The sequence below is a fragment of the Amblyomma mixtum genome, chromosome 7 (assembly GCF_055824585.1).
Source record: "Amblyomma mixtum isolate Tamu chromosome 7, ASM5582458v1, whole genome shotgun sequence".
In the NCBI taxonomy this organism is placed as follows: Eukaryota; Metazoa; Arthropoda; class Arachnida; order Ixodida; family Ixodidae; genus Amblyomma; species Amblyomma mixtum.
Genome location: NC_143018.1, coordinates 129,206,452 through 129,233,739, shown reverse-complemented (window position 1 = coordinate 129,233,739; position 27,288 = coordinate 129,206,452). Strand labels below are relative to the sequence as shown.

The following is a 27,288-nucleotide window of genomic DNA, read 5'->3' as shown; positions in this document are numbered from 1 at the left end:
CCGTACGGTTCTCGGTCATGCCTGAAGGTCGCTGTGGGAGACCAATATAAAGCGCATGAAAAGTGGTCATGTCCAAGATATCATCCTGGCTATGCCAACTTTTCTTTCACTGCGATAACACTACCATCGGTCCACGAAGAAAATGCAACCGTTCCCCCCTTCCACCCTTCAAAAACACCACCACCACCTGTTAGAAATGCAACGCACTTGCCCAGGAAGCTAGATATCCACCCCCTACTACTCTGAATCTCCTCCTCACCGCACCTCGGCTCATCATCATGCACCATCCACCACTTAAACATACCCTCCTGCTTTTGCCCTCGACAAGGCCCCACCCATTAGAAGCCACCCAGCAGCGTAACGGAAAAGCGCCGGCGAAATCGAATTTAGAGACGCAGTGGGAAGTCAGCTCGCCTCTAGAAGAATCTCCCATAAGCCTCTCAATAATTTCTTCAGACGTTTGGCACCCGATATGGCTGCGACGACGCTTACAGTTGTTGCACTCCTGTTCACCGCTTTCCATTAAGTTCATTCTTCCGTGTAGTTTTTTTTCTCGGGATTTCCGAAAAAATCTCTCACAGTGCAGTCTCTCACATGCTAGACGTTTTTAGCATACCGGATACGTATTAATGGTTACGATACCGGTACCGGGAGCCAGCTGCACACACGCAGTGGTCCCGCCTGGCCGCACCCATTCCACTGCGCGTGCGCAGGACGGGTCCTACAAACCTGTATCCGGTATGCTGAAAACATCTGCTTACAGTGTAACTGCGTATTTGTTTCGTTACAATGTGTTTAGGATCTCTAGTGCTCTCTTTCCAATTTTCCATTACATAAATCGCACGCAATTAATCATTATACGGGCTACGTGTCCTCGGTTGTATGAGCTTTATTTTCTTTTTCACCATGACGCAGGCCCTCCTAGGCATCCTACTGTGGCGCCGTTCACGGCGATGCCTTCCACCTTCGGCCTTTGCTGCTGCTCTTCTAGGCCTGTTGTGTACGGCCTGTGTATTCGACGCCTTCATGCTGTCGACGATGACTCTTCAGGTGGAGGTTAGCACACAATCTCTGTATTTGTATGATGCGCGAAGTTAGAACCCTGAGATGCAGTAATAAGAGAACAACTTTTTTTTTTCATTGCTATTGTTCATGAAGGTTTTACGAAAGTCTGATACAGCTTATTTCTGGCCCTGCAATGTTGATAGAGTAATTGCAGACTGTTTCTCAATATTGCAATTCGTTCTCGGAAAAAGAGAAAAAAAGCTTAAAGGGAGGATTGAGGCGACTCCGGAAGCACATTGTTACAATGGGGTTACGCAATCGTAACTGAAGAGATTTCTTCCAGCCCGGTTTGGCACTATTTGTCACTACTGCGACTGCTATGGGCTCATTGTCGCAGAGCACAAAGACTCCAATTACGTTTGAAGCTGCCTGGGCAATGCTAAAGGCCTCTGGATGAGAAAACTGTGCCTCTGATTTTCCGCCCTTTGCGCCCGTCGCACTATCTAAGGAAGCGGGAAAACGCCCGTCGAAAGGTGGACTCGCTACGCCGCTGCTCGGATGGTGTGACTGAAATTATGTAGCCGACCTGGCCGTAGAGGAAGCGTCTATACGCATACTTCTTGTGCGAGGAAAGAAAAAGCGAGGGGATAATTGAAAGGCAGGGAATATGACTAGGCAGTACCCACTTTGCCACCCCACACGTGGGCAGAAGAATCAAGGGAGCGAAAGAAAGTGATAAGAGGAATTCAGTATGAGAGCGCAGTATGGAATGCATCCGTGAGAACAGAGGGTGCATGCGGAGAGTCTAGTCTGGTGCTCAAGGCAGTGTCCAATAAGTATTTTAAGAGCGCTTTGACGGCTTTCTTTCCAAAAGAAAATTGGGGCCAAAGCCCATGGATTTTGACTTCTTGTAGGGGCGAGAATGCTATCGCCGCAGCGATGCAACCAGGGATACTGATAGTACGTAGTATGCGAACATCTTGCATAAACGTACGCGTCTCGGATCTGCAGCGGCCACTATATATGTAACGGTTTTCACCGTTTCGCGCACTTTTTTGCAAGGAAAAAGTTCGCCAGCATATGGTAGGCCGCCTCGAGGTATGGAAAGGTTTACCTCGAGAATAGAACGCCAGTGTAGTCGATGGTTTGGCGGCGCACCGTCTGGTCAGGAATCATGGCTGATGAAGTTCACTGGTCGCTGACCATGGTGAGATTGTCAGCAAGGGAGCCGTAGCACTTCCGCGGGTCACCTAGACGGGGTGATTCTTCCCCCGTGCTCCTATCATCAGCTGGCGGCATCAAAATTTTCTCACCGCTGAGCGCCATCGCCACCTCGAGACTTCGCTATAAAGGTCATCGACCGTGAGGACTGCGACTCATTGGCAGCAGCGGTAGCACAACTGGCACAATCGCTCACTGTTATCTATCTACGCAGGTTAGTCATACCCTCAACATTTTGGCTGTCTCGTGCATATCGCATTACCTGTTCTACCGCTGCTGCTAAGTGAATTGTCTCTTTCTTTCTGGGGGTACTAAAAGATTGAGGATTTAGAGGCACGACTCGGTGGAATGACTGAGCAGTTATCTAGTGCTGTTTTCGGCAAGTTCTTGCTCAGTATGCAGGCATCTGGAGTGGATGTGAAAGAACTGAAAATACAGGTTGATGGTTTGGTGTCCAGTGCTGAGCATATGAATTCTTTGGTCGAAGAACATAGAATCGAAAATAACGCATTGGTTGAAGAAAACAAGGTGCTGAAAGCTGAGAATCACTCATTCTCTCTGAAATTAGGAGAGCCTGAACAATACTCCCGTTTGAACCATGTAGAGGTCAAAGGTGTCCCATGCTCCCAACGGGAAAACTGTGTTTCCATCCTCGAAGTGATAGGAGAGAAAATAGGTAGTCCCATTTGTCCTACAGATTTTGAAATCGCGACTGCGTACCCACCCACACAAATGACCAGAAAAACGTAATCGCCCGCTTCTACTCTAGAGTGCAGAAAGCTGATTGTGTCAGCAAGGCTCGTAAAGCCAAACTATGTCTTAGAGATGTAGGAATATCAGGTACCGGTTCTGCTTCATCTCTTTTTGTTAACGTCCACCTGACACCAGCTAATAAGAGCCTGTTTTCCAAAGCACTAAAGATAAAGAACGAAAAAAAGACTGGAGGTTCGTATGGACAGATAACTGCCAGATCAAAGCCAGAAAGACATTTACCAGCAATGTTCTACGCATTTGCAGCGAATCTTGGCTAAAATGGAGTAATGCTCTCTTTGCACTTCGCTGACTTTCTCCTCAATAACAAAGCCATGGATTCTCTTTTTGACACAATCAGCTTAAACTCCTTTTTGAATGACCATCGTTCCGCTATTGATTTCAATGCTAGAAGCATCCGCAAGCATTTTGATGACATAGATAACTATCTTTCTGCACTTTCTAGCACATTTTCATTACTTGCTATCACCGAAACATGGTTATCTCCTGACGATAATAATCTGTTTTGTTTTTCTAACTACATACCGGAATATGCCATAGACAAACCAGTAGCCACGGTGGTGCAGCCATATATGTTTCTGCAGAACTAACTCACAGACGAAGGCAAGATCTCACCTTAGCTGTACCTAACTGTGAATCTGTTTGGATTGAATTAGATTACCACTTTCTTGGCATTGACAACAGAAACTTCATATTTGGCTGCATTTACCGCTCACCATCTACATCAGGAGATGATTTCTGCACAGCCTTTGATCATACCTTGCATGCCATCGCAATAGAAAACAAAAATGCCATTATTATGGGTGACATCAATATTAACTTACTGGATAAAACATGAACAATGTTTGTCAACTGCAGCAGTACTTTCCAGAGTTCCTGTTTTGAACACCTCATTGAAATTCGTACTCGTGTCGCCCATGACGCTCTAATTGATTATGCTCTCTCCAGTTTGCTATCTTCACCACTAGCTCGTGTTCTTGACATCGACATTACTGATCACCGACCTATACTTATCCGCTTTGATAACAACACGAAACCCAGCTCTGCCCCTCGCACTAGGATGGTTCTGCAAAAAGATAAATTTATTTATGCCATTAAACATACCGATTGGTCTGTAATTAAATCACTTACCAATCCGCAGGTAGCCTTTTCAAAATTTTTGTGACTAGTCTCAAATTACATAGGAACCTACTCGAAAGAGATGAAATGTAAATAGGCTCTAGCCTTTGCACGTAAACCTTGGCTGTCAGAGAACTCTTATCGGCGCTGCGAAAGCGTGAGAACTTATACAAAAAACAGCCTTTCAACAAGAAATTACACACCAGATACACCTTGAGATAGCTGAAGTCTTTAGCTGTTTCTTCTTCGCTAACGAGCCTCCACCGTCACCTCACCATATCAGAACGGCTAGCCGCATTTCATGCTCATTTTTCCTGTCTCCAATGTCACCCGGCGAAATTTTAACAGCCATAAATAATCAGAAAACAACAAGTCCAGGTACTGACAATATTCACCCCAACCACATAAAAATGGCTGCACCTCTAATCTCAGATGTATTTTCTTTTCTTGTTAATCTAATTTTAAAGACGGGCATTTTTCCAGACGAACTTAAGAAAGGCAAAATAGTTCCCGTCTACGAAAAGGGTGACCGCTTACTACCATCTAACTACCGACCCATGTGCGTACTACCCTTTTTCAGCAAAATTATCGAAAAATTAGCTGAAAAACGTTTCACTAACTACCTCAGTAAGTTTAACATCCTTTCCCCTCATCAGTACGGATTCCGAGAAGATTTTTCAACAGATCTTGCCCCCATTACACTTATTGACCAACTAAAGAATGCAATACGTCAAGGACTTCACGCTGCATCAGTTTTTATTGATTTAACAAAAGCTTTTGACACAATAATCCACAACATTCTCTTTGCTAAATTTGAATCAAGAGGTATAAGTGGACCACCGCTCATCCTGCTAAAAAGCTACTTACGAGATAGAAGCCAAACAGTTTGCATCTCGAGAATTTTTTTCCGAGCCTCAAATTACTAATATAGGTTTACCTCAAGGATCAATTCTAGGTCCACTTTTGGTTCTTATATATATAAATGACTTACCTAATTATCTGTCATACTCAAAATGTATTTTATATGCAGACGGTACTAAAATATCTAGCCCCGATAAAGACATCTCTCGTCACATTTCTAAACTAAACATTGACCTACAAAATATCATTCGGTGGTGTAACGATAATATGCTTCATATTAACACCTCTAAAACAAAATTAATGGTATTCAGCTCCCATCAAAGAAAGTTACCCTCTATTCCGTCTATCAATATCGCTAACCAAACTATATTTTCCTCTAACACTGCTACGTTCCATGCTGTACACCTGGATAACGTTCTGAAGTATCATGACCATATTATGTTAATAAAAAATGGCACCTCGGATACGAATTCTTATCAAAGCACGACCTTACTTTAGCTTTAACACATTGATCGCATTATATCACTCATATATACATAGTCACATCACTTATGGCTTAATATGCAGGGGTAATACTTACAGCTCTCACCTGGCATCAACTCAGGTAATCCAGAGCAAAGCTATAAGAATTATTACATCCAGCCCGTGTATTACTAATGCCAGATTATTACTCCATATGAACAATATCCTAACTGTTTCAGAGCTCATCAAATTTCATTTAGGTATATTGTTCTTCATGATCATCAATAACCAGTTACCAACAGTTGAGTTTCTATCTTACACACTCACCAGTTCCAGCACTACCCGGTTTGCTTCTAACAACAATTTCCTCCTATCAAAATTTCATACTAACTATGGCAAGCAGACTGTTAAGTATTCATCGATTTCACTATGAAACACCTTACCTCTGAATATTAAAAACTCGCCTTCCGTGTTTAATTTTAAACAGACCTTAAAACAATTCTTGACAGCAGACAGTTGACCATTAGTTTCTTTTTGTTTCTTTGTTTGTGTTTTTATTTTCTTCTTTTTCTTTGGAGTTTGTGTTCTTTGTCTACAAATTGTGTCTTGTGTACTGTGTTTCAATACGGTATCATCTTTCATTCTTCAAATGCTGCGCATAGTTTACTTAACTCAATGTTATTATGAACAGGAGGTCCCCTTTCAGTCATTCGACTATGGGACCTCCTTCTGCATGTCAATGTATATTGCTGAAATGATTGACTAATAAATTCTGATTCTGATTCTGAAATGCCATGTGTTTTTTGACCATGGTCCGTTACCATTGAACTTCGTCACAGAAAGCTAGTCTATAACGTAAGAAAATTTCGGCTTGGCATTGCACGGCCTTTGAATACGAATGATTGCAATAAATTTTAGCCACCTGATGTTCTGAATAGTGCAGAGTACGAGATGCTCGCAAGTACTTGAACAGTTGCTGGGAGCTTCTCTATTAATAACAGAAAAGTGTCCGATGGGGATATCGCGGCATGATCACGTTGGCGGTGATGCGCCCATTCAGAGGTGAAGGTGATACGCAGAGAGAAGTCAGGCCAAGCGCTGACTTCATTAAACCTTTATTTGCCAAAAAGCGCTATGCTTGCGTTTCTACACATGCTAAGGTGCCGATAGAAGAACGGATTGGAAATTATATCCTGTTTACAAAATTACTTAACTTGTCGCTCCGTGAAAGACGGGTGACATATCGCGATCAAATTATTTTCTTCGATTCATGACAGGACTGGTTTCGCGGAGCTCACCTGTAGTTTTATTGGGATATTTCAACAACAGTTTGCACTAAGGAAGTCTAGGCATATCAGCCTCTGCAGTTGCCTCGTAGACGTCCCTTATTTACGCCCTAACTTAAGCTGTGCACATTTACTCGCTTGTTAATACGGTAGCCGGTGCGCTTTACTTTGATCTTGCCGCATGCAAGCAGATTCTCCTAAAAAATTCAGAATCTTGGGTTTTATTTTTCTTTTGCGAACCCCGGCCCCTGTTTGTGTTCATGGTTTTTATGGTTGGTAGATTCACCCCCGTCAAAAAGGTCTCCAGTGCTAGCGCTCGCTCTGTTCTCTAAGTAGCTTTTTCTTCGCCTTCCATTCGTCAGTTATCGACCAGGAAGTTGAGAAATCGGCACTGAAGCTAAAATCCTCGTAGGGGCGCGAAGATGCTTCTGGCGATTCTGATCTTGCGTTGTAAGAAAGCGGGCAAGCTGGCGGCATCCTTCAGCATAGGTTGCTGCTTTAGAAAGGGTAAGAGATTCGGACACATCAGGGCGATACGGAAGCACGGTATGCATGGTACAGGTTAGCTCGCGGCCGTAAAGGAGAAAGAAGGGAGAGAGGTCAGTTGTGCTCTGTGTGGAAGTGTTGTAAGCATAGGTTACAAATGGGAGAATGCGGTCCTAATTTGACTGGTCAGAGGCAACATATATGGCGATCATATCCGTCAGTGTGCGATTGAAGCGTTCAGTAATGCCATTCGTTTGAGGATGGTAGGCCGTTGTAGAGCTGTGAACAATGCGTCATTGGCGAAGTGGGGTTCGACGGTGTCTGAGAGGAAGTCGGTCGCGGTCGCTCAGAAGTTCCTTAGGGGAACTATGGCGTAGAACGACATGATGCAGGATGAAAGAGGCAACGTCTTGCGCAGACCCGGATGGCAAGGATGTTTCGACGTAGCAGATGAGGTGATCGACTGCCACTATAGTCCAGCGGTGTATAGCCAGAGTGATGGGAAGGGGCCCGTAGAGATCGATGCCTACGCGGTCGAATGAGCGCGTGGGGCAAGGCACGGGCTGCATCGGAGCAATGAAACAGCGAGGAGGGGTTTTGTGGCATTGGCATTCCGGGCAAGAGCGAACGTACTGTCGGATGAAACGGTACATCCCCCGCCAGTAGAAGCGGAGTCGAAGGCGCGTGTAGGTCTTCACCACACCGGCGTGAGCACACTGGGGGTCGGCGTGGAAAGAGGCGCAGATGTCGGAACGGAGGTGCCGAGGAATGAGAAGGAGCCATTTGCGCCCGTCGGGAAGGTAGTTGCGGCGGTAAAGGAGGCCGTCTCATATTGCGAAGTGGCGGGCTTGACGACGCAGAGTGCGGATCGCAGGTCCCTGAGATGGTGAAGACAGGAGAGCGAGGAGGGAAGCGATCCAGGGGTCCTGATGTTGGTCAAGAGGCATGTCGACAATATCAAGGGAAGATGCATCAGTGGTGGTGAAAGACGGGAAGTTTAAGTCACAAGGTAGAGGGGACCGTGATAGTGCGTCGGCATCAGAATGCTTACGGCCAGATTGATAGATTACTTCAATGTCGCATTCTAGTAAACGCAACGCCCAACGAGCAAGACGGGCTGAGGGGTCTTCGAGGGACGACGGCCAGCAGAGGGCATGGCGACCGGTAACGGCAGAGAATGGGCGACTGTATAGGTAAGGTCGGAACTTTCCAATAGCCCATATTATTGTCAAGCATTCCTTTTCCGTTACGGAATAATTCCACTCGGCCTTTGTCAAAGTGCGGCTGGCATACGCAACAACATGGTCGGCGAAGCCGGGCTTCCGCGGTGCCAGAATGGCGCTGAGGCCCACGCCGCTGCCGTCAGTGTGAATTTCCGTGTGCAGGCTGGGGTGGAAATGGCGGAGGATCGGAGGGGTTGCAAGCAGGCGCCGAAGCGTGGTGAACGCCGCATCTCAGTCTGGTGTCCAAGACGGGAGGCTGGTGTCGCCGGCTAGCAGATGAGTCAGGGGAGACATGATGGAAGCGAAATTGCGCACGAAGCGGCGAAAATAATAGCACAGCCCGATGATGCTACGCAGCTCTTTCAGGGAAGTGGGTCAAAGGAACTCAGCGATTGCATGAAGTTTTGCATGATCGGGATGGACGCCTTGTTTGGAGACGACGTGGCCCAAGATGGTAAGCCGCCGGGCTGCGAAGCAGCACTTCTTCAAATTCAGTTGCAAGCCGGCGTCGGTCAAACACTTCAGGACACGCTCGAGGCGGACTTAGTGGGACGAAAAGTCTCGGGAAAAGACGATATCGTCCAGGTAGCAGAGACATGTGTGCAACTTGAGGCCGCTGAGAACTGTGTCCATCATGTGCTCGAATGTGGCCGGCGCATTGCACAAGCCGAACGGCATGCGTTAAATTCGTAGAGGCCGCCGGGCGTAACAAAAGCCGTTTTTGGTCGGTCAGCAGCAGCCATGGGCCCCTGCCAGTAGCTGGAGCGGAGGTCCAATGAGGAAAAGAATTCCGCGCCTTGCAGGCAGGTGAGGGCATCGTCAATACGGAGAAGTGGATACACATCCTTTCCCGTAATCTTGCAAACCACCGCAAAAGTGGATGGATCCATCCTTCTTCCGCACGAGAACAACCGGAGAGGCCCAGGGGCTTTGAGAAGGCTGGATGACACCGCGTTGAAGCATGTCGTTCACTTCTTTGGTTAATGACGGTGCGTTCAGGGCCCGGCACGCGATAAGGGCGCTGGCGGAAAGGGGCATGCGTGCCGGTGTCAGTGCTGTGTGACGACGGATCTGTGGCCAAGAGAGGTGTGCGGTAAGTCGAAGGACGGACGGAAACTTCGACGTAATGCGACGAGCTGAGCACGTTGGTGTGGCGAAAGGCTGGCATCGATAGATCGGGAAAAAACAGGAAAGGTGTCTTGGTTTGGTGCAACAGGAGCCGAACCAATGGCATCTATCTGGAGATGGGCAGGTTCTTCAGATACAGAGTACGAAAGAGCATGACAGACTGATTCGACATGTCCCAGGCATTCGCCGCGGAGAAGCGTTGATGGGCAAGAAAAAGGGTTCGTGACGTAGATTGCGCTGTGGCCATCGCAGATAGTCGGAAGAGCGAACAGAAGGAAAAAACAGTGGCGACGAGCGGCAGCATCAACTGGAGTAAAGAGTACAGTCGAATCAGGATCGCAGGCGCAAGAGAGCGGAACCAGGGCTGGAGAGAAGGCAGGGATGTGAGTATCTTCAGCGACCAGCATTTTACCGAGTCGGGGAGAGGTGTCGCACGGCAGAGTGGCACAGAGCGGAGACAGTTCAATGCTGGCACGGGCACAGTCGATGATCGCATGATGAAGGGTTAGAAGTCACTGCCCAGAATGACATCGTAAGAACAGCGGGACAGCACGAAAAACTTGGCGATGTACACAGCATACCGGATAACAAGGCGAGCTGTGCATGACGCTAGAGGTTGAATGCGGTGCGAGCTTGCAGTGCGGAGGCAAAAGTTCGAAACAGGCGTCGTCGCTTTACGGAGTCTGCGGCAAAGGGCTGCGCTAATAACGGATACAGCAGCACCCGTGTCTACAAGGGCGATAACGGCGACGCCATCAACAAATACTTCGATAACATTGGCTGGTGAAGACGGAGGACTTGGGCAGTTCGATAGAATCGCAGTTCTTGCCTCCGGAACTGCGGCTGTTAGTTTTCCTCCGGACATGAAGGTGAGCGCCGGCGCATGGGGGAGATAGATCGGCGACGGGGAGAAGGCGACCGGCGTGAAGAGCATGAATAGCGGTCAAGATAGAAGGAGTCCGCAGGGGTGCCGGACGAAACTGGTAGCGAAGGAGGCGCAGGGTCGTATTAGAATGGGCCTGCGCCGTCCCGGAAACTCGGCGTGTGTTGGCGTCAAAGCCATGCGACGTGGCTCGGCAAGCCACAGGCGTGACATATGGGGCGGTTGCCGTGGGTGCGCCATGAGTTCATGACAGCGCAGGCGGCAGACGACGACGAATAGGTGCCGGCGGAGGTGGTAGCGGCTCGACAGATGGGTGGGAAACATAGGCGTCGTGGCGTCGGGGTCTGGTGGGAACCTCAGCGTATGTGAGAGGGGCAGTCATAGGCGGAAGCCGAGGGCTGGAGGGCAAAACTTCGGCGACCTGCTCTTAGATGATGCGTCGAAGTATGGGATCGAGGGATGGCGCAGGGTCGCCAGATACAGGCAGGAGGGACAGTTGGCGGGTCACCTCTTCCCGTATGAAGGCCTTGATCTGAGGAAGCAGTGAGGCCGAGTCAGAGACCAGACTGGAGACCGCCTGCGCAGGAAGGGACTCGTCGAGCACGCCGGAACGGCGAGTAGAAGTCATCTGCTTTCTGAGGACGTCATAGCTTTGGCAAAGCTGGATAGCATCCATCACTGTTTATAGATTCCTGGCTAGCAACCTCTGGAACGCGTCATCGGAGATACCCTTCAAGGTGTTATTAATTTTATCCGCCTCCGGGATGGATGGGTTGGTGCGCTTCCACAGGTCGAGAACATCTTCTATATAACTCGTGAAAGCTTCAGTGGCGTGCTGAACGCGAGCTTGGAGGCGTTGTTCGGCGAGCAGTTTGCGCACAGCTGGGCGGCCGAATACCTCTGAGGAACTAGTCTCGAAAGACGAACAGGTAGGCAAGTCGGCCTCATGATTTCGGAACCACAAGTTTTCCACGTCGCTAAGATAGAAGAGGACGTTACCGAGCTTGGTGGCATGGTCCCACTTGTTGTGGGCGCTGACACGCTCGCAAGACAATCAGTCGTCGACATCGTGGTCGTCGGCACCGCTTTAGACGCTGGGATCGCGCTGCCGTAGCCCGCCAGAACAGAGGATGGTAGGCGAAGGGATGGGGGCTGTCTGGCTGGTGACTTCGGGCATAACGGACGGCAAAGGTAAGGTGCGCCAACAGAGCTCCAGGATGAGGACGAGGTTGGGAACTTACTGCAGCCTCCACCAAATGTAGGAGGGGGTTGGGGCTCAGCAGAACGTAGTTCGCTGTGCAACGTTCAGCGAAGGTTCAGGCCAAGCGTTGTGGCTGCGAGGGAGTTTCACGCATAATTATCGTCGTCATCTTTCCCCTCCACAGTTCGCCACAGTGATCGAGCGCGGCAGCTCACTACATTATTATTATTATTATTATTATTATTATTATTATTATTATTATTACTACAAAGCCTCAATGCTGGCTGTAATATCCCACGCGCGGCAGGCTAGGAGATGCTGGTGGCCGGGCAAGGGATGGGAGAGCTAGTGGTCCCGCGAGGCTCTTGAGGAGTGGCGGATGGGTGGTTGCGGGGCCTTCGCACATTCACACACCACGTGGTACAGAGTTGGTGTGACTGCGCAGTCGCTCTTGTTGGAGGAGTGTCGGTGCGGTGATAGGCATGTCGGTTGTCAGGGGAAGGGACGGTGTCTCTGTGTTGCAGTCGACATAGGACAGCTTCCTGAGAGTGTGCGGTGGTATGGGCGGTACATGCGGAACTCCTCGCGGCAACGCATAATTTTTTTTTTGCATTCGAAGACTTGCCATAAGGCGTAATTTGGGCGTACGGTACATGAAAGAAAGTCGTATAGCCTATTTTCAGGCAGGAACCTAAGTAGGCTCCTGATTTTATACTCTGCACATGAGAAATATCCATTACAAACCTGCCTTGCAATCTGTGCTAAGTCGCGAACCGCTAAGTCTCCCTCAGGCCACCTGGTTCCTTTGTTCACACGCGTGCGCCTGTGCGGGCTAATTCCCTAGGATAGGCGACTACCCCGGCACTCAGACGATGCGCTAGCAGAAAAGGGAAACGGCGAGTGTACAATTCGTTACTCGTGCAGCGGTGTGGATGATCCAACCTTGTTTAAAGTGTCTTCACATCAGGGTTACGACTTACCAGTTTGTGCTATTCGCCCGTGTGCAATGTGCTGAATTGTCTATAGCTGTTGCTATGGCGCGCTTCTGGATGCCCGGGAAAGTGCTAGAAGTAAGTTCAGTAGCGACCAGTACCGGAGAACCGTCTTCTGAGTACTGCAATGATTACAACCCCGTATCATGGCAGCGGTGATATGACTGTGCATTACACGTACTCAGGCAGGCCTCCTCGGCTGCATCGCTTCTGAGTCCAGCTTGCTCGAAGTTGCCTTCTGGCAAACGTAATTAGACACCTTTTTATTTATTTATTTATTTATTTATTTATTTATTTATTTATTTATTGAACCTCACAGGCTCGGGCGGGCATTGTGTGAGGGGGGTTACAGTATCAAAAAAGATTTCAGCAACAAGAGGCAAACACTGGGTATATAAGTATCAAAACAGAACATAATTCACAAGAACTAACAAAACTAAATCGTACCTACACAGCGCAATACTTACAGGTGCCTACATACATATACACAGAAAAATAAGGCTAACATGGTAACACATGTACGTTGTACAAAATAACACATGTACTTAGCACTAGCAGTATAAGTTAAACACATGTTCACGGAATGACGCAGGGTTATGTAACGATGCAACTGCATCAGGAAGATCATTCCAGAGTGAAATGGCACGAGGAAGTGCAGATGAATTGAACGCTTTTGTACGGCCGAAAATGCGAGAAAAACTAAGATGATTATGCAAGCGTCGAGACGTGCGCAGTGGATTGATGAGTGGCAGAGGTGATGGTCTATCTGTGTACACGTACTTGTGTATCAAGCATAGAAGCGCGACTTGGCGGCGTTTTTCTAAGGGCGGGAGATCGTTTTCTTTTTTCATTTCAGACACACTTGATTGGCGGGTATAATTGTTAGAAATAAATCTGGCAGCTCTGTTTTGTATCAATTCTAATTTTAAGTTCAGATAGTTTTGATGCGGGGACCATATCGGAGATGCATATTCAAGCGGGGGGCGAACGTAAGTCACGTAAGCTAACTTGCGAACATGCGCAGGCGCATTTTTTAGGTTGCGGCGGAGATAACCAAGGGAGCGAGATGCTTTAGCACAGAGATGCTTTAGCACAGATGCTCTAGTATACCGTGTACCGTGTTTCTGTTACCGTTACCGAAGTCCCGTGAACCCGCGCGCAGCCAATGCGCATGCACAAATCGCCTCGAGAGCGCCAGATGGCGCCACGTACCGGGCAGCTACGCGCGCGCCTGCAGCATCGGCACCAATCAGCGCATGCTCACCGGCGGTAGACGGGCTCCCTGTACTTCGGTAACGTTAACGGAAACACGGTAGACGGTATGCAAAAGGTGTCTATTATTTGAGCAAGAAATGCATCTTCTCCTGCCTAACAAAACATTAGCATTGGCAGAAAGAGCCATCGATTCAATGTTTGCAGAGAACAAAAATCGGCTGGAGTTGTGCTGAGCGTTTCTTTAAATACTGCTGCCTAACACACCCTGTCCACTTGACAGCCTTTTATCATCTCGGTACGTGTTCGACGCCGTTCTTCGCGCGGACACACATAAGAGGAATGGAGCTGAGATTGCACCTGATGCCGAATTGGCGGGGCTGTGAACGTTGTAGCTGCTGACGGAGAACTTGCTTGCTTAATACTTTTTTTTCCTGGCAAATTTCATGTGACGTCGCTTGCTAAACTCAATGCCAAGGCCGTCAAATGAAAGAGAAGCATTTTTGAGCACATGCTTCCAACACATGCGATGTCTCAAAATGATGATACTCGCTGAAGTATCTACTGAAAACAATAAAAATAAAAACCACTGGTCGGTTTCAAGTTCTCTAACTGGAATGTTCGTCCCTAAGTGGTGCAAAAAAGATGGTGATTGGAAAAACTGAGTTTAGTTTGAAAGGAGGTTTGAGGGGTGAGTAAAAGGGAGACGGCAATGAGGGAAGTGGGGAGTGTTTATGCGTTCCATGTCATTGAATAAATTTCTCTATGCCGACTCTTTCTAAGACTTTACGGCAACGTGGCTACCACAGACTTAAGCAGGGGCTCCGGTATATTTGCTTCTATCTTTGTCGAGGTGCTGTGACCAGCTTGCTTACGATTTGGTTTCTTTCACAAAAGCTTAGCGAGCCGCATTTACGAAGGATGAGCTTGGAAGCTTCAAGAAAGGAAGGGGTCAATCTTCTTTGGCTCATGCCGCCGCGGTGGCTCAGCGGTTATGGTGCTCGACTGCTGACCCAAAAGACGCGGGTTCGATCCCGACCACGGCGGCTAGAATTTCTTTGGAGGAGAAATTCTAGAGGCCCGTGTACTGTGCGATGTCAGTGCACGTTAAAGAACCCCAGGTGGTCGAAATTTCCGGAGCCCTCCACTACGGCGTCTCTCATAGCCTTAGTCGCTTTGGGACGTTAAGCCCCATTAAACCTAAACCTAAACCTTCTTTGGCTCACGGCGAGAAATCAGGGTAACATGTATTAGCAGTTCGGTCTGTGAAATGGGACGCTACGGTTATTGCAGCATAATAGAAGAATCAGAGGTAGCTGCAAGCATCAGAAGCGCCACGTTTGTTCAGCATCGGACCTTATTATTGTCTACTTTCCAGTGACTTGTGCCAGAAGAAGCGCGAGGCATTCGCTGTATTTCTAGATACTCCTGATTCCATGCTTCTTTCGAATGATCTTAGCGACATTGTCGTATCTATCCGCAACCATCAAATATTCCATGATCCGTTGCGCCAGTATTATCTCAGCTGGTGTCATGACCACTTAAATTTCGTTCTTTTGTCTCATAATGTGTTGTTTTTTTTTTTCCGTTTCTACTGCGTTATTAGTTGGGTTGTTTGTGCGTCTTACAATTATTGACATTTCTACTATGAGAACTGCTTCTTCATTAGTTTCATTTCCTAATTTTTTTTTCGCATTAATGCTACTTCAACCGGTCTAACTATAGGTACCTTGCACTTGTGTTTTTACCTTTGAATTCTGCCTTGTATAACATTTCCTCTTGTTCTTTCGTGCTGTATATTACGCTTTATATCTTACTTTTTGATTCTGTTGTACTTACCGTTTTCTGCCACCTACACGGCCCTTCCGGACCATGTAGTCTATTTTAATGAGAAAAAAAAAATGTGGATGTTTGTTTTGTATAAAAAATAATGTGGAACTCGATAGCAAAGCTCTATATTTGTTTGGATGTTAGATTAATAGCCTATTAAATAGTGTCTGCATAGAATTGCAGGCTCTGCCTGGGAGTCAGAAGCTTTGGAACACACTCGTTCAGTGACTAAACTTATGAATCTGTTGGCTTGCTAACCAACGTCGGTGGCCAATCCGATGAAATGCAGTAAAAAAGCGCAAAAGAGAAATTGTACATGGAATGATGAAGGATGGAACGTGTAATGTTCAGGGACGCGATCGTAACGTCACAGAACGTCCTTGCAGAAACCAACTATGAGTAGGGATTACGAGCTTATTAGATAAAGCGTTAAGGTGGCATGGAAATTATACTCCAGAAGTTGTACAACAGCGTTGATGGCACTGTGTTGGTCGTTAGGTTAGTAAAATGGGAAGTCAGTAAGATTCCCCCCCCACTTTTTTTTTGCATAGAAGCAATAGTATTTTCCTATTCTTCTCGGAAGAAAATTCAACGCAACAATGTGGAAACACGGGTCACAAAAGATGAAAATACTGCCGTGTCTTTTATATGCATAGATTTTGTTTGAACTTCGTTTCCGCCAGATCTAGGCGTAAGCGGCAAACAGTGAAAGCATTTTAAGGTATACTCTGGAGGCAACCACGCCTGGCGTGACCGTAAGCTCGAAACAGTTGCTGTGTTCTGAGGCGCAAACACGTGTTGAATCAATGCCTATACGTACGAGCGACTTAAAAGGGAGACAGCAGTGTGATCATCTTGCACACCAAGGGAGCTCGTTTCATTTATACGCTGCCCGCTATGCAAGTTTTAGGTTTCTCATGCTCCACTAGGTTTGTACGAAGGAATATGATTTGGGCTTTTTTAATTTTAATGAGTGAAAAAAAAAATTCTATATCAAGATTGAACTTCACAGAGATCTTGCAGTTTTGCATTTTGTAAATCAAGTTTTGTTTGCACACCGTCCTTTCGCGGGCAAGCTAAGCGAGTGAGATTTTTCATACCAGTTAAACTTCGTTGTCTTGCGATGCACAGTGCTCAGGGCTTTGAATTCCAGAACTGAATCCAGTTATTCAGTTTCCTATTTAGCAGTTAACAACTGCATCAAAGGTTCGAAGTATCCGTGGCAATGTGTGTGTCTGTATAGGGTGCAGCCGGCATCCACCATGCGGGAAGTAAACGGGTCACAGTGGCAGGGAGAGGAGTTTTCTACACTGAAAATAAAAGTCGACGGAAGGCACTGTCATACATTTACGATGAGAGCTGTGATGTTTGCAGAGGAAAAGGTGCAATTTATTACTCTGCAGGCTGCCCCAACAAACTTGAGTGAAGAATTTGAAAAATCGACTAGAGGAGGAAAAAGCAACGTTGTGAGACACCTATTGAGAAAGTGGGTTATTGCTGTTTTAGTTGTTCGAACGCTGTACTAAAATTTACTGCTTAATATTTTATATTTGGTTCACTGCAAAAGGGTAGAAGTGAAACATATTGTGAAACATAAAAGTGAAACATAAAAGTGAAACATAAAAGAACACCCGCGCAGAGACGAAAAACCTGCGGCGGTCCCCTAGTGGTTCGAGCGCGCGCGAGAGAGCCAACTAACTTCTTCCTCTTCTAGCGCATGCGCTACTTCTGTCTCTTCTTCGAATGCATGTATCACTGCCCCCCTCTTCTGCAGCATCGACACGATGCGGCTGGGAGTGAAAAGTCAGCGAAAGGGTAGAACACAGCTGCAGTGGACCGCAGTTCAGTCAGGTAGCCGGTCGTGGTAAGGCTTCATGCGAACAACGTGTACGACTTCAGTTCGGTGCGACCGGCGCGATGAACAAGCTGTCGGGGCGGGAGAAACTGCATAAGTCACATCACTGATGCGGCGCACTACTTCGTAAGGGCCGAAGTATCGGCGCAGCAGCTTTTCAGAGAGCCCGCGGCGACGAACAGGTATCCAAATCCACACAAGGTCGCCGGGAGCATAACTGACGAAACGGCGTCCACAGTTGTACTTAGTGGCGTCAGCCTCCTGTTGACGGTGGATGCGCAGGCGGGCCAGTTGACGCGCTTCCTCAGCACGCTGAACGAAGGTATCTACGTCGATGTCAGCGTCAGAGTCGCAGTAAGGGTCGACGGGCAACATAGCATCCAACGGAGTGGTCACCTGGCGACCGAAGACAAGCTGAAAGGGGGTCAGTCGGGTTGTTTCCTGCAGGGCGGTGTTGTACGCAAACGTTACGTACGGCAGAATGGCGTCCCAAGTTCGATGCTCGACGTCAACGTACATTGATAGCATGTCGGCTAGTGTGCGGTTGAGTCGCTCTACCAACCCGTTTGTCTGCGGGTGATACGCCGTAGCACGTCGGTGGCTCGTGTGCGTCAGAGTCATCACGGACTGGGTTAAGCGGGCCGTGAAAGCAGTTCCCCGGTCAGTAATAACAACGGCGGGTGCTCCATGACGCAAGACAATGTTGTGGACGAAGAACTGCGCCACTTCAGCAGCAGTGCCCTTGGCAAGAGACGTGGTCTCAGCGTACCGTGTGAGGTAGTCAGTCGCAACGACTATCCAACGCTTTCCAGACGAAGACTTCGGAAATGGGCCAAGGAGGTCCATGCCCACTTGATGGAAAGGGGTCTTCGGTGGATCGACGGGTGAAGAAATCCGGCCGGTTTCAATGGAGGAGTCTTCCGACGTTGGCATTCACGGCATGTTTTGACGTAGGCCCGCACCGATGGGAGTAACCTGGGCCAATAATACTTTTGTCTAATCCGCGCGAGTGTACGGCTGACTCCAAGGTGGCCGGCGGATGGTGCATCATGACAGGCACTCAAGATCTCAGACCGCAGCTGTGATGGTACGACGAGTAGGAACACTTCTTCGCTGTTGGCAAAGTTGCGTTTGTAGAGAACACCAGACCGTAAAGTGAAGGTGTGAAGCCCTCGAAGACAAACACGCGGAATGGGAGCTTCACTGCCTTCGAGGTAATCGATGAGCGGCGCCAACTCCGTGTCCGCCCTCTGAAGCTGCGCCATTTGGGTGGTACTAACAGAGCCCAGGAAAGGAAAATCATCGGTGGTTTCTTCGGTATTGATTGGGATAGGCGCGCGCGACAGACAATCCGCATCCTGATGCTTGCGGCCAGACTTGTAAACTACTGTTAAGTCGTGTTCTTGCAAGCGTAAGCTCCATCTAGCCAAGCGTCCTGAGGGGTCTTTGAGGCTCGCCAGCCAGCATAAGGAGTGGTGGTCGCTTACCACACGGAAGGGTCGTCCGTAGAGGTACGGTCGGAACTTGCAGATGGCCCATATCACTGCAAGACATTCTTTCTCCGTCGTTGAATAATTGGTCTCGGAGCGCGTAAGTGTCCGACTAGCATAACTGATGACCCGTTCTGCACCGTCTTGCCACTGGATCAGTACTGCACCAAGGCCAACATTGCTGGCGTCAGTGTGGATGTCCGTGGCAGCATGCTCGTCGAAATGGCCGAGTATCGGAGTGCTTTGCAGACGGCTGCGAAGCTCGACAAATGCAGCCTCTTCGTCGGTCCCCCAGAGGAAGGGCGTGTCGTCACGGGTCAGTGCGTGCAGCGGTTCCGCGATTTTCGAGAAATCTTGAATAAAGCGCCTATAATAGGAGCACAGGCCTAAAAACCGGCGAACGGCCTTCTTGTCAGTTGGGCGTGGAAAACCTGAGACGGCAGCAGTCTTGTCAGGGTCCGGGCGAACACCTTGTGCGCTGACAACGTGACCAAGAAAGCGAAGTTCCTCAAAGCCAAAATGGCATTTCTCGGCTTTGATGGTGAGTTGCGCGGATTTGAGCGCTTGTAGCACAATGCGCAACCGCTCCAAGTGTTGGTCAAAGGTGGGCGAAAATATAACGACATCGTCCAGGTACACCAGGCAGGACTGCCATTTCAAGCCGGAGAGGACAGTGTCCATCATGCGTTGGAAAGTAGCCGGTGCTGAGCACAGACCAAATGGGAGCACTTTAAACTCATAGAGGCCGTCAGGCGTCACGAAAGCCGTCTTCTCCCGGTCTCTCTCGTCCACTTCGATTTGCCAGTACCCGCTTTTAAGATCCAATGACGAGAAGTATCTGGCGTTCCGCAATCGGTCGAGCGCGTCATCTATCCTGGGCAGCGGGTAAACGTCCTTTTTGGTCACGCTGTTAAGTTTCCTGTAGTCCACGCAGAAACGCAGAGTATTGTCCTTCTTTTCGACAAGAACCACAGGCGATGCCCACGGACTGGTGGACGGCTGAATGACATCGTCTGCAAGCATCTCGGCAACCTGATTCTGAATGGCTTCTCTCTCCACCGGGGAAACACAATATGGGCGCTGGCAGACGGGTCGCGTAGTCTCGTCAGTGATGATACGATGCTTGGCGAGTGGAGTTCGGCCGACCTTCGAGCACGTAGCGAAACAGTCCGCAAATTCTGCCAAGAGGGCCGACAGAAGATCCCTCTGAACCGACGGCAAGGCAGGATTTATTCTGACTGACTGAAGAACGTGATGTGGGCCAGCATACTCCGGAGAGGGTCCTCCCACGGTGCACAAACCTGGAACCTCAGCAACGTCGTGGAGGAAGGCAATAGCCATGCCTTTGGCCAGGTGCTGATATTCGTTGGCAAAGTTAGTCAGGAGGACGTGGGTGCGGCCGTCACGTAGTTGGACGAGACCTCTTGCAACGGCAAGTCCCCGCTTAAGCAGCAGTGGACTATGGCTGTCCGCTAGGCCCTCGTAGTCATGAAAGAGGTCGTTCCGCACGAGCACCAGAACACTGCACCGCGGCGGCACCGTGACGTCGTTCTCGACAATGCGCAGAGCGTTGCTGCAGGGATCGCGGGAGTCAAAGCGCGCCACGGCCTGTTTGGTCGAGAACGTGACACGTGCCTCCTGAAAGTCAATCACAGCGCCGTTCGACTGCAGGAAGTCGATCCCCAGAATCAAGTCTCTGGAACACTCGGGGAGTACGACAAATTCACCAACGTACGTAAAACCACTAATCCTAACTCTAGCCGTGCACTTGCCCACAGGGAAATTAGGTGGCCACCAGCGGTGCGAATGGGGGTCCCCGTCCACGGTGTCAGAACCTTTTTAAGTTCTCCAGCGAAGGCACGGCTCATAACAGAGTAATCAGCACCGGTATCGAGCAGCGCGGTAATGTCAGTGCCATCAATTGTCACACGCAAATCGGATGCAGCGTATCTGATACTGTCGCTGCCTCTCTCTGTCCGGGTATCGTCGGCTCGAGGGTTCCGCGATGGAGGATCTTGACACGTCCCGACGTCAGCGGCCTTGCCTCCAGAGGTCGCTGGTGTTAGTTTTCCCGACGCGGACTCGGCGAGCGACGGCCAGCAGAGCTACTCTGGCGGCCAGGGCTGGAAGAGCGATAACGGAGAGGCGAAGGGGAACGGGACTCGCGCCTTCCAGAGTAGGCAGGGTTCTGGCGTGCCCAGAGATGCTGTGCAATCTCATGCGGTCGTTCGCCGTTCTGAGGGCAGGGTGCGTCGGGATGGAAACCGCGAAGGCCCACTTGGCGGTACGGACAGGCGCGGTAGAGGTGACCAGGCTCCCCACAGTGGTAGCAGAGAGGCCTGCGGTCCGGTGTACGCCACAAATCCGACTTGCGAGGGCGTGGCCCAGCTGTAGCAGATGCGGTTGCAGAATACGTGGCGATGTTACTCACGGAGGTCGACGGGGTCACACCGTAGCCAGGCACGCTTGCGTCACATGTGCCGATGTTGCTCACGCCAGGCGTTGGGGTAATGGGACCGTAGCCTGTCGTGCGACGTACAACAGATGCGTACGTGGGTCGGTCATCGAACCGGGATGGCGCTTCGGGGACAGGAGGTGCCTGCGCAGCCTGTCGCACCTCGTCCCTGACAACTTCGGACAGCGCTGCCAGCGGCGCAGGTGCAACCTGAGGCAGATGGATCCGTTGCAGTTCCTCCCGGACAACGGAGCGAATTAGTTCACGCAAGGTGTCTGCACTGCCGCGGAGACACGACGAAAAGCCTTCGGGCACCATGCAGTTGATGTCGCGGTTGTACTGGCGGGCCCGTTGTTGCAGCGTCGTCTCCATCGTGGTCGCCTCGGTTAGAAATTCCGCCACCGTGCGGGGTGGGCTGCGCACGAGGCCCGCGAACAGCTCCTGCTTAACCCCACGCATGAGATGGCGCAGCTTCTTCTCCTCTGTCATGTTGGGGTCGGCGCGCTTGAAAAGACGGGTCATGTCTTCGGTGTACATGCGCACGCTTTCGTTCGTGCGCTGATTTCGGGAGTGCAGCGCAGCTTCGGCCTTCTCCCGGCGGTCAGCGTTGGGGAACGTAGCCAGGAGACTCCGGCAAAACGTCTCCCAGGTGGGAAGTGTAGCCTCGTGGTTTTCAAACCACGTCCGAGCAGACTCTTCCAGGGCAAAGTAGACGTTATTCAGCTTGCGCTCGTCGCACCAGCCGTTGTAGCGTGCGACCCGCTCGAACGTCTCCAGCCAGTCCTCAGCGTCTTCGAACACGTCACCGTGAAAAGATGGCGGTGTTCGCGGTGGGTGGCAAAGGATCGGCGCCAGGGGCCTGGTGTCAGCGGCCATGGCAGTTGGACTCGACGGTAGAGGCTGGATCGGGGGCTGGGTCCTGGTGTCAGTGGCCATGTCAGTTGGACTCGGCGGTCGAGGCTGCGTCGTCCTTGTTGGCGGGGGAAGGGGCCCAAATTCAGGCGACTCTCCGCGGAGACGGCGGCTGGGTCGCTGGTGAACTGGTGTGAGGTCCGTAGTGACGCTCTACGGAGTTTGCAGGTCGGGAAGCGTACCCCGCACCTCCACCAAACTGTAGCGTGCAACGCCAAAAAAAGAACACCCGCGCAGAGACGAAAAACCTGCGGCGGTCCCCTAGTGGTTCGAGCGCGCGCGAGAGAGCCAACTAACTTCTTCCTCTTCTAGCGCATGCGCTACTTCTGTCTCTTCTTCGAATGCATGTATCAATATTTATGTCAGGAGAAAGGGATTATTTTTTCAGAAAAATAGCCTTCAAAGCCACAAAACCGTGGCTTTTTTCTCGCCTGCCTTATCACAGTTTGCCGTACAGCGTTTTTTTCTCGTATGTTTCTATAATGTAAAATTTTGGCTGTGGTAGAAATATAGAAACTCAAACTCAAATTGCAGGTGACATCTGAAGGGAATACCCTGAGGGTGTTGCTCGAACGTTTCTAAGGGAAGAATCATGCCATATAGGTTGAATAGGAAATTTTGCCACATCGTACCAGCGAGGACAGTGTCCATCATAGGCTGGTTGGTCGCTGGGGTTGAACAGAAGCCAAGCGTTACCACTTTAAAAAATTAAACGCCATCCTGGGTTACAAATACAGTCTTCTAGCAACCCCTGACATGCACTCTCTCTCCCAATATGCGCTTGCCAAAACTATGGTTGAAAAATACTTGGCTAGCCACAGTCGACCTCGGGAGCCGTCAGTTCTTGTCAGGGAGTACACGTGCTTTTTCGCACCAATGTACAACTTTCTGTGGTCAACAAAAAAAAAATGTAGTGTGCCGTTCTTGTTCTTGAGATAAAATAATGGTGAAGACCGCAGACTTTTGAAACGCTGAATAGCGCCATCATCTCTTTCTCTTGAGTTTGAATTGCCTCGTGTTCTTGAGCCAAAACACGGTATGGTTGTATAAAATGGCAGTTTGAGCGTGTTGGTTAAGCATCTTGTAATAAAACAGCGCAAGGACACAGGACGAGAACGGAGAGAAGCGATAAACGAAATATTAAGCAGCGCCGTGTGTGTCTTCTCTCCGTTCTCGTCCTGTGTCCTTGCGATGTTTTATTACAAGACGGTATGGTTGTTGCCATATCGGACGTGCATTGTCGTACGTGGCGATGCGATGTTCAGTGATGGGTGCCTGTCTCATTTTCGACAAAGAGGTGAAGGATTCCTTGCATTCAAGCAGCAATTCGGCAAGTCATTGCAGGTGGCGGGCCGGGAGCTCAGAACAGATGTTGATTCTGTCTTGAGGTGTCGCCGAATTCTCCGTCGTTAAAAAAAAAAAAACTGAAGGCGGTCATCTACCGACATACTGTGGAGGCTACGCTGGCGGTAACAGTTCTTCTGATGATGCATTTTTACGGCGTAATGGCATCTGCGGCCAAAGAGCGCCATGGCACCAGGTGCTCTCTCCTACTCAAGGCGGGGATAAACACCCATTTTCACCCATTTCACAGTAAATAAGCCGAGCACCAGACGAGGGGAAAGCTTGTACCCATTGTATCACCGGTTGGTGCCCAGCGGCACAGGGGATCGAACCCCGCACCTCCCGCATGCGAGGCGGATGGTCAGACCACTAGGCCACCACTGCGGTTAGGTGACTGTTCTTCTAAAAGGGAATGAACAGACGAGGCTGCAAGCCACACTTAGTTTGTTGCTGCCTCCGCCTGCAGCAGCTTTGTGTCACCATAGTGCACAAAACAGGGCGCAAAGGCGAAGACACCGACATATTCTCGCGTGCGCCTGTCAACTTTTACACCAACGGCACTGATGGCAGCGGTTTGCTTAGATCCATCAGCTCCACCGGCCTAGCTGCTGAACATTGAGCCGACGCAGATATTACCCATTTTTATTATTTGGAGGGTTGAACCGCATCCATTCCTCGCGGCTTCTTTCGATGCCTGTCCTATTTATGTCTGAGCAGTGGCGCCTTTTGTAAGAACAGCTCAGCTCAAGCTCTAGAGGAAAACCTTGCCTTTTCGTGGTACGAGCGGATTTTCAATAGTAAATGCTCTATTTGTGCCACGACAAACATTCATCGGGCACTTGTGCTATTCGCGAACGCGTGCCAGAATAAGACAAATGTTCTACTAGCCACGACATGCCATTATTGTGGAATAATACTCTAAGTGTTGTCGCCAGTGTCAACGCCTTGTGGCCTCGGTATTGAAGCCTACGGGATTCCTCCAGTCTACTGAATCAGCTAATTCGGCATGGTTCTCCTGGGATCTTTTCTTTATCCTTGGATGGTAACCGGTGGATACTCGCTGCCACTGATTATCGAACTCGCTAAGCCGCGGCGGCCGAGGCCAAAGTGTTAACTCGTGGCATCGCGTCCGAATGCGCCCTATCCTTCATGCAACAGAGCATCCTTTGACTTCCAGCTACATTCTGTAGCATTAATGGTGGAGGGACTGCTCTCACGTGCAGCAGATTTGCTCTCACTCGCAGCAGACTCGAATCAGGGAGCAGTTAACCAGAGTTAACCAGCAGGTACCTCAGGGTTGCCCGTCGCCGCTAGGCCGTTGCACGACGGAAGCATGTGGTTCGCAAGACTTGAATGACTTCTTGACTTCTTCCTGGGCCTACGTTTCGAATTTTCGCTCGACATAGATCTCGTACAACCATAAGTTTTCAACGCGGCGGAGCCGCCGTGGTGGCTCAGTGGTTATGGTGCTCGGCTGCTCACCCGAAAGACGAGGGTTCGATTCCGGCTGCGGTGGTTGAATTTCGATGGAGGCAAAATTCTAGAGGCCCATGTACTTTGCGTTGTCTGCGCACGTTAAGGAACCCCAGGTGGTCGAAATTTCCGGAGCCCTTCACTACGGCGTCCCTCATAACCTGAGTCGCTTTGGGAAGCTAAACGCCTCCCTGCTACAAAACCGCCTTCAGAAAAACACACCGCGGCTAAATGCGGAGAATGGCCACTATAAGGGCCAGCGCACTGGAAATCCCCGGAGAAGCGATCAAGGTGGTCCACATGTCATGTCACCTCGTGGCTTCGTCACAGCCTGCCCAGCAGGTTTTGAGCGAATTGGACACCGTCGCTGGTGGCAGTTAAATTTATGACTGTTCGCGAGAGATTGCCCGAGATGAGCAACCTTTGTCGTACAATGCGCACCAATGGCAGCACCTAGCTTCGCATGGCAATAGCGCATCGCCTAAAAAATGCACCACTGCGCTAGGAAGGAAATGACGAATTCTAATGATATAGAATGTAAATTCGAGATTGAGCAATTCGGCAGCAATGAGCATTGCCTGTCAGTCCGTTGACGCTACGCGTCATACTCTTAACGGGGAGCTTTAGTGTCACCTCCAATTTTTTTATTAATGCTAAAATTTTCTTGTGCATGTGCATGAGCCAAAAGAGAGGGCGAGCATCGTGGCCTGAAATACGGGCATGGGAATGACTTTTCACTTTAGCAGAGTTGAATATGTTGAAACAACGAATAATTCCTTTGCACTGCTTATTTCCAGGAAATAACACTGTCGGTAACTCAGCTTCAAAGCAAGTTCCTGATTGTGACACTTATTCTCGCTGCGACTGTGGCTGGCAACTTCGCTGCGTCGGAAGTGCAAGACTTAGTGATTAAGAAGCCAACTTCGACAACGGTGAGTTGCGGCATCGGTTCAGTGGCGCTGTGCCGCACTGACTTGATATAACTTCCCTGTACGAGTAAGAACTCAGATGTGCTCAATGAATAAAGTAACTTTCATGTGTGTCGCAAGCACAAGTAAAGGTTGCTAGCGGACCCAAGTCAGAAATTGGCTACTGGGGAGTCTGTACGTAGGCCCAGTTCTCCTAGTAGCAGCTTTGTTTTGCTATTCTGATACCTTTAACCTCTAAAATTGAGCCTGAACTCTAAAACGCAGTACTATACATGGTTGCGCGGACGTCACAGCGGCCGCCAAGCTTGAGGCCTGATCCACGGCAGAAAGCAAAGCGCTTTTCTCCACCGTTTATCGACATCAGTACCAGCACTGTAGAAGGAATATCTTGGGCTGTATCTCCGCGTTTCTGACGTCTGACGTCGCGTGCCGCTGATGCACCGAGCAACAGCCTCAAGAAGACACTGCCAATTTTTTATAAGATATGTTGTCTGCGTAGTTGGTGAAGCATACTTAATACTAGAAAGGCACATCTTCGACCTGACAGTGAACTCGAATAAAAACACAGGCGCCTGTGTCTGTCCTATCTTTCAATGTCACGCTTTGTAGCGCCTTCCTTTTATTGTGCTTTTGATCTTGCTGAATACATGTTGTTCGCCATAGGCTTGAAAAACCTTGTAAAAGATTCTTAATATGAATGCAGTCAGAAGGGCGAGGCATCAATGGAGTGGAAGACACTCATATTAACTATTACGGTTGGGAAACCCACGTTCGCCTTGGAATAGTGCTATGTCAAATGCGTAGAGATAAGGCCGGTATTGGGCATTGCGCTAAATATGGCAGGTGGCCAAAATGCGCAGTTACTAAAGGCTGGTACCCAAGGACTACAAGCAAAGCGTAAGGTGGGGAGTTTACCCTTATTATGACTCATATTATGTATTGTGTTGGCGCAATGCGGTAAGCTGTTGACTTCAATGCAACAGGCTTTCTGTGGTTCCGAAAGCCAACGTAATAGCTGTTGAAATTTTTATCTGGCTAACCGGAATTCCTAGGTTTTGCGGGCGGCTTTGCGAGTTAAATTGCGACAGTACTGCTGAGTGCAAGTCTTCAGGTAAAGTTATTTGCCAGGCGCACGTGCTATTCTTTTAAT

The 27,288-nt window shown here is 49.4% G+C and overlaps 1 protein-coding gene across 1 annotated transcript in view; it reads left to right on the top strand.

Moving 5' to 3' along the window:
- LOC149337567 (ATP-binding cassette sub-family C member 3-like) overlaps positions 1–27,288 on the top strand; it is a 162,192-nt gene that overhangs the window by 6,888 nt on the left and 128,016 nt on the right. Inside the window, exons 3-4 of the mRNA XM_089553465.1 lie at positions 916–1,056; positions 26,007–26,141. Of these exons, the coding sequence (XP_089409591.1) occupies positions 916–1,056; positions 26,007–26,141 (276 nt within the window). The remainder of the gene's footprint in view (positions 1–915; positions 1,057–26,006; positions 26,142–27,288) is intronic.